Here is a 5,628-nt window from a genome sequence, read left to right on the forward strand (position 1 = left end):
TAAGGAAGGAGGGGAAGGAAGGAAGGAAATCTCTCTGGAGCTGATACACTGTCTCTAACTCCCATGGCGTGTTGGCTCTTCAGTGGCCCTGAAACGAAGCTTGGTCAGTGCCCTTTCCTGGGAAGGCCCAGGCCAGGCAGAAACATGAAAACATTCATGGAGAACTGTCTCCCATCAGAGAGGAGAGTGTGTTCATGAAACAAAAATAATATGCTATAAATAAGAAATCCTTGGAGAATTAGAAAATTTGTAAATTAAAAACACTAAGGGATAAAAATTTGAAGGACCACAATGAAGGGATGGAAGAGAAAGATGAGGCTATCTTCTAGGAATCAGACCAAAATGGACAAAAAGCTGGAAAATAAGAGAGAAAAGCCATGAAAATGAGATGAATACATGAATACATGTTCAATATCCAACTAATTAAGGAGTTCCAGGAAATCAGAGGGGAAAAAAGGAAGATGAAGAAGCAATGATCAATGCAGCAAAGCCACTCCCAGAACTGGAGCATGCAGTTCACAGTGAGAGTGTCTAGGGAGCTCCCAGCACAGTGGATGAAGACACGCCAGCCCAGGTGCCACCGTCGAGGTGGGGCCTCCTGAGGTGAGGTTGTGATGCAGGGACCAGAAGGGCTCGGGTGGAGCTCTCACACAGAAATTAAAATCAGGATGGCCCTGGGCCGTGGGAAGGACACTTTCCTCCCCTCCTTCACAGCTCTGCCTCATCAGATTCTGTATTTGGAATACCCTGAAGATCATCTTCCCTCTCTCTCTAATACTCTCTGGTTGCCATGATTCTCCTCCCCCTTCATTCCTTAGGGGGAGCCCCAGGACCCCAAGCTTCTGCATTTGCTTGGGCCTTTTCACCCGCTCTTGCCCACACCTCCTCTCAGAGTCAGTTCCTGAGCACTGAGCCAACCAGGACTAAGAAGAGCTCCTTATCCCCACCCATGGAGCGGCCCACCATGCCTGCCTCCCATCCCACGGTCAGGGAGAGCCCCACGTGACTGTCTGAGGCAAAAGTTTCCTGCCCTCAGGGGAATGCTGTGTCAGTGCCCAGGCAAGCTCCAGAGCTGACATCTCCCTGCCCAGCCATGGGCTCCAACCTGCTCCTGCTGCTGCTCCTGGGACTAGCAGGTAATGTTCAGAAGGAGTTGCACTCTGGGCCCCATATAACCCGCTCGATGCCCAGGAATCACTGGCATTACCATGGCAACTACCATTATGTGTAGGCCTAGAAGGATCTCTAGATCCCTGTGCCCTGTGCAGTGGGTGGGCCAGGAGGTGCCCCCAGCTCCTGCCCAACATTCCGGTGACTTTCCTTCCCTAGGCCAGGGTTTGGCTGGCAGCCTCCCTGAGTTGCTGCAGGTGCCTGTAGGGAGCTCCATCCAGGTGCAGTGCCACTACCGACTCCAAGACATCAAGGCTCGAAAGGTGTGGTGTCGCTTCCTGCGGGAGGGGTGCCAGCCCTTGGTGTCATCAGCCGTGGATCGCAGAGCCCCAGCCAGCAGCCGCGTATTTCTCACTGACCTGGGTGGCGGCCTGCTCCAGGTGGAGATGATTTCCCTGCGGGAGGAGGATGCTGGGGAGTATGGCTGCCTGGTGGAGGGAAACTCAGGGCCCCAGACTGTGCACAGAGTCACTCTGAACGTGCACGCTGCAGGTGAGTTATCCTAGCCTGGCCACCCCTCCGACCTGCCCTCTTGTCCCTACCTACTGCTCTGGGGTCCTTGTGGGGTGGGGGCCCTTGTCAGGGAGGAACCGGGAGGGGGATCTCCTTTGGACAGCTCTGCAGGGAACGGAAACCAAACCAGTGAGATGCCTGAGATAAAGCAGCCAAGCAGTTCCTTTCCCCTCCCGCACAGTGGGTTTCCCCACAGGAAGGCACATCCTCCTTCCCCACCCATGGCCTTGGCTTTCTACATATTTGATGCTATTTTTTCCCTTAGAAATGTTTTAAACAAAGTTTTAATTCAGGTGTATGAACTGGAATTAGTTTTTTGAAAATATCTGCCAGGTTTTTATTACTGTAATAATGAGTTTGATGGCTTAAAAATTACTGATTTACATCTTATTTAGTTTTACAAGTCTTCCCTGAGCATCTAATACGTGCCTCACCTACAGGCAGGGTACACTAGGTGCCTGAGTTCCTTCCACTCACTCAGTTTTAAAAACAGAAAAAGTGTCCTTAATAGTTAAGTCAACATTCTCAGCCCTGTTTTTAGTATAGAAAGTTTTGTTTTCACAGATTTCATTTTCACAGCCTGTAAGTTTCTCATGTCTAAACATTTATTGAAAGAATATTTTAAAGTATTAAAAAATGTTTCCAGAAAAATAGGATATTATAAAAAAAATGTTGTCTGTAAAATGATCAGCTACCTGATGAAACAGAGACTGCTCCTGCCTTCTGCTCCTATTTTCTACCTTTTCAGGGCTTCTTTTCTCAAGTAATTTGTGCCAAGTGTCCCAAGTAATGAAATTAAGACAGGCATTTTTCCTTCTCTTGGTTTTTTACTCCATCTGTGAATTATGAGGATGGACTAAGCTGTCATTAGAATCCCTCTTGAATCCACAATTATTATTTATATTTTAATCATACTCTTGTTAACCCTAGTCATCCTTTGTCCGCCTCCCTCCTTGACACTCTAAGGTCTAGTAAGTCAAGGTTAAAACTCCCTAATGGCAAATTGTGACAAGACATGCACTGGGAAGAGGCGGCAGGGAGACAGGTACCTGCAGTGGGGCGGGTGTTGGGGACCCCAGTAGCCATAGGGGATGGATGTTCAGGCAGGCGGGCAGAGCACAGTATCCAGGGAGGAGGTGGGTGGTTTAAAAAGCACCAGGAGAGCAGGACACATGCAGCAAGATTGGGGCCACATCATCTCCAGTTCCTGGTTTAATATGGGGTGGAAAGTGGGAATGGTGAATCCCTAAGAACAAGGCAAGACCCTCGTCTCAGAGGGTCTAGAAGGACTGCCCAGGTTCCCAAGGCAGATCCTCAGGCACAGAGAGACCAACCTTGAGTGCTGCGGATGGGAGTGGAGCATGTTGCAGGGATGACAGAAACCTTGTGACAAAACCGAGTCTCAGGGTCCAAGCAAGGCTCTCAGCAAGGGTCAGCATCATTGTGTCACATCAGAGCTGACCCCAAGTCCCTCAGATCCTGAAGGAAGAGCTTGGGATGGGGCTAAACCAGCCTGCACGGGCTGTCGCACGGTTGCAGGTATGTGGAGAAGTCGAGCAGGTTGTGCTGAGGTCCCTCGGGAGACCAACTGATGAGAGCCAGGAGCAAGGTTTCCACTGAGGATGAGAGTGGAGAAACCTACTCTGGGGTGGGGTTGGGGGGATGGACACAGAGGGGCACAGGGAAACAGGTGAAGAAGAATGTAGGAAGAAAGGTTGGGAGCCAGGGGCAGAGGGGAAAGTGGGCATATTCACAACCAGGTATAGACACAAAGAGGGCCATTCCTTGATCTCCAGAATGAGAGGCCCCTAAGGACTATCCCAAACCCCCCTTCTTTGTGTTTCTTGGGACCTATCCTTCCTCAGCTCCACTCCCCCAGTCCCTCAGGTCTCACCAGGCCCTTGAATCCTGCCCACCATGGGCATGTGCTCATTAAATACTTCCTTCTGACTCAGCTCCTGGCCTGGAAAAGGAGGGAGAGAAGACCCATCATGTTGGGAGTCTGGCTGACAGCTCCTCTTCAAACCCTGTGGGCAGTGCCAACCCTCTGGATCCCAGCCAGGATGAGAAGAGGTACTGACAAGAACTGTATTTGGGTGTCTGGGAAAGGGTGGTGGTGAAGATACGGCATGTTCAGAGCCTCAGGCTAAATCAGAGGTAAACCTTATGATTCTTTCCACCCCCGGGGAACTTCTGAACAGGCAGGCAGGCAGGCAGGCAGGCAGACAGACATACCTCTCTCTACCCCACTTCAGCGCTGACTCCTTCATCCCAGTGGATCCCCACCAGGATACCCTGATAATGCATCTCTCTTCTGCCTTGCTTGAGTCTGCCTTTCTCATTCCCTTCCAGCGAAAAGAACTCTATCCTTTTGCCACTTTTTCAGGATTCCTGGCAAGCAGCCCCTCACTAGGTTCAGGGCTAAGCTCACCTATCCCTTTGTGTCCCTCAGCAGACCCTTGATTTGGGGTGCTGTGCTCCTGGTGGGCCTGCTGGTGATGGCAGCGGCGGTGCTGTTAGCTGTAATGGCCAAAAAGAAAGGTATGTGGCTGTCTACCTGCCTATCCCAGGATGGCCTCCTCGTCCTGTGTCAGCCAGGCTTGCATTTGAGGCTGGGAATCTAGGTCCGCTCCTCCTGTAGGCAGGCTTTGGTAACAGCCCCCGGCCTAGACTTCCCATGGCTGAGGGGTGGAAGAGAGAAAGGATTCAGTGGGAGGTAGCCCAGGGAGAGAGAGGAATTGGAGATGGTGAGACAGTGGGATGGGGGACAGGTGACTGGAGGAGGTGAGGGATTTCAGGAGATGGGCTGAGTGCTGAGGCAGGTTGAACGGTGCTGTGGAAGCAGTAAGTAGGTAGGGAGATTTAGGGCTGGCTGGGGCAGGGGGCTGGGGCAACGAAGGGGGAAATCTTTGCTGGTGGGAGTGGGGAAGGTGAGTATAGACTAGGACAGAGGTTTCAGAGGTTTCTGAAGGGAGTGCGGTGGCGGGGGCGGTGGGGTGGACACTGAGCCAGCCCAAGAAGCAGACTGTGCTTCTGTCTTCTGTCCTGACAGGGAACAGGCTTGGACAATTTCAGAGCAATGGAGTCCCAGGCACAGTAAGAGACCTCTGCAGGCCCCCAGCCAAATTCTCCAGACCCTCCATCTGCCTTGCTCACTGAGAAGTCCCAGGATAATGAGGTGGAGAAAAGACTGGGACCCAGTCGAGGTCCAAACTCTCTTCCTAAATGCTGTAAACCTGGCAACCATGGTCTCCCACCTTCCCATCTTGCTATCCACCTACCCCGATTTGGGGAGAAACTTGGGGCTTGAAAATCTTCAAAGTGAAGCCCTCCTGCCCACTGACATGCTCAGGGTTGAGGAGACAGATCCAGTGTAGTCCTGGGCTTCCCACCAAAGGGAACTGGGGCAGAGGGAGGCATTTTCTCTTTGCTTGATTTGCCTGTTTTTGTTACAGGCACCCTCCTCGGCGGTCCACCACATCAGTGACTCTGGACCAGCTGCTGATCTGCCATTGGATGTACCATACGTTAGGCTCGACTCGCCACCTTCCTTCGACAATACGACCTACAGCAACCTTCCTCTTGATCCTCTGCCAGGAAAACCCCCAACCCCAGTCCAATCCTCTTTGCCCCCTCTGCCTCCTAAGGCTGTGACATATGCCACAGTCGTCTTCCCTGGAGGGGACAAAAGTGGAGGAGCCTCCTGTGAGCCAGCCCAAGATCCACCTAATAGCCAGACTCCACCCAGCTAAGCTGTTCATCTTCCTGTAAACTCAGAGATCATCTCTACGGTTCTGAGTAGCCATCCATGCAGCCCATGCCCTCAATCCCTAGGGTGTCAGAGCAACTAGGGACTTCAGGATCTGATCTAATGTCTTGACTTTTCTGACCTGGAAAGTGATACTTAGATACGATTGAGGTGTCTTGGGAAGCCCCCATGCTAGT

The 5,628-nt window shown here is 51.7% G+C and overlaps 1 protein-coding gene across 2 annotated transcripts; it reads left to right on the forward strand.

The window, feature by feature from the left end:
* On the forward strand, positions 1 to 5,628 carry TREML1 (triggering receptor expressed on myeloid cells like 1). 2 transcript variants are annotated; one of them, XM_006202023.4, is made up of 6 exons: positions 1 to 1,136; positions 1,330 to 1,662; positions 3,639 to 3,756; positions 4,136 to 4,224; positions 4,736 to 4,779; positions 5,139 to 5,628. In XM_006202023.4, exons 1-6 carry the CDS (start codon positions 1,094 to 1,096, stop codon positions 5,433 to 5,435), a joined length of 924 nt encoding a protein of 307 aa, XP_006202085.1. In that variant the 5' UTR covers positions 1 to 1,093; the 3' UTR covers positions 5,436 to 5,628. The 2 variants fall into 2 exon arrangements, with proteins under 2 accessions (XP_006202085.1, XP_072800791.1); XM_072944690.1 differs by lacking the exon at positions 1 to 1,136 and having other exon boundaries at positions 1,204 to 1,662.

Source organism: Vicugna pacos, chromosome 20, assembly GCF_048564905.1.
Source record: "Vicugna pacos chromosome 20, VicPac4, whole genome shotgun sequence".
NCBI lineage: Eukaryota > Metazoa > Chordata > Mammalia > Artiodactyla > Camelidae > Vicugna > Vicugna pacos.

Coding starts and splice junctions, on each gene's coding strand:
- TREML1 (XM_072944690.1), top strand. CDS start 1,209: ATGGCAACTACCATTATGTGTAGGCCTAGAAGGATCTCTAGATCCCTG. Junction 1,663..3,638: donor TCTGAACGTGCACGCTGCAG/GTGAGTTATCCT, acceptor CTTCTGACTCAG/CTCCTGGCCTGGAAAAGGAG. Junction 4,780..5,138: donor GCAATGGAGTCCCAGGCACA/GTAAGAGACCTC, acceptor TTTTTGTTACAG/GCACCCTCCTCGGCGGTCCA.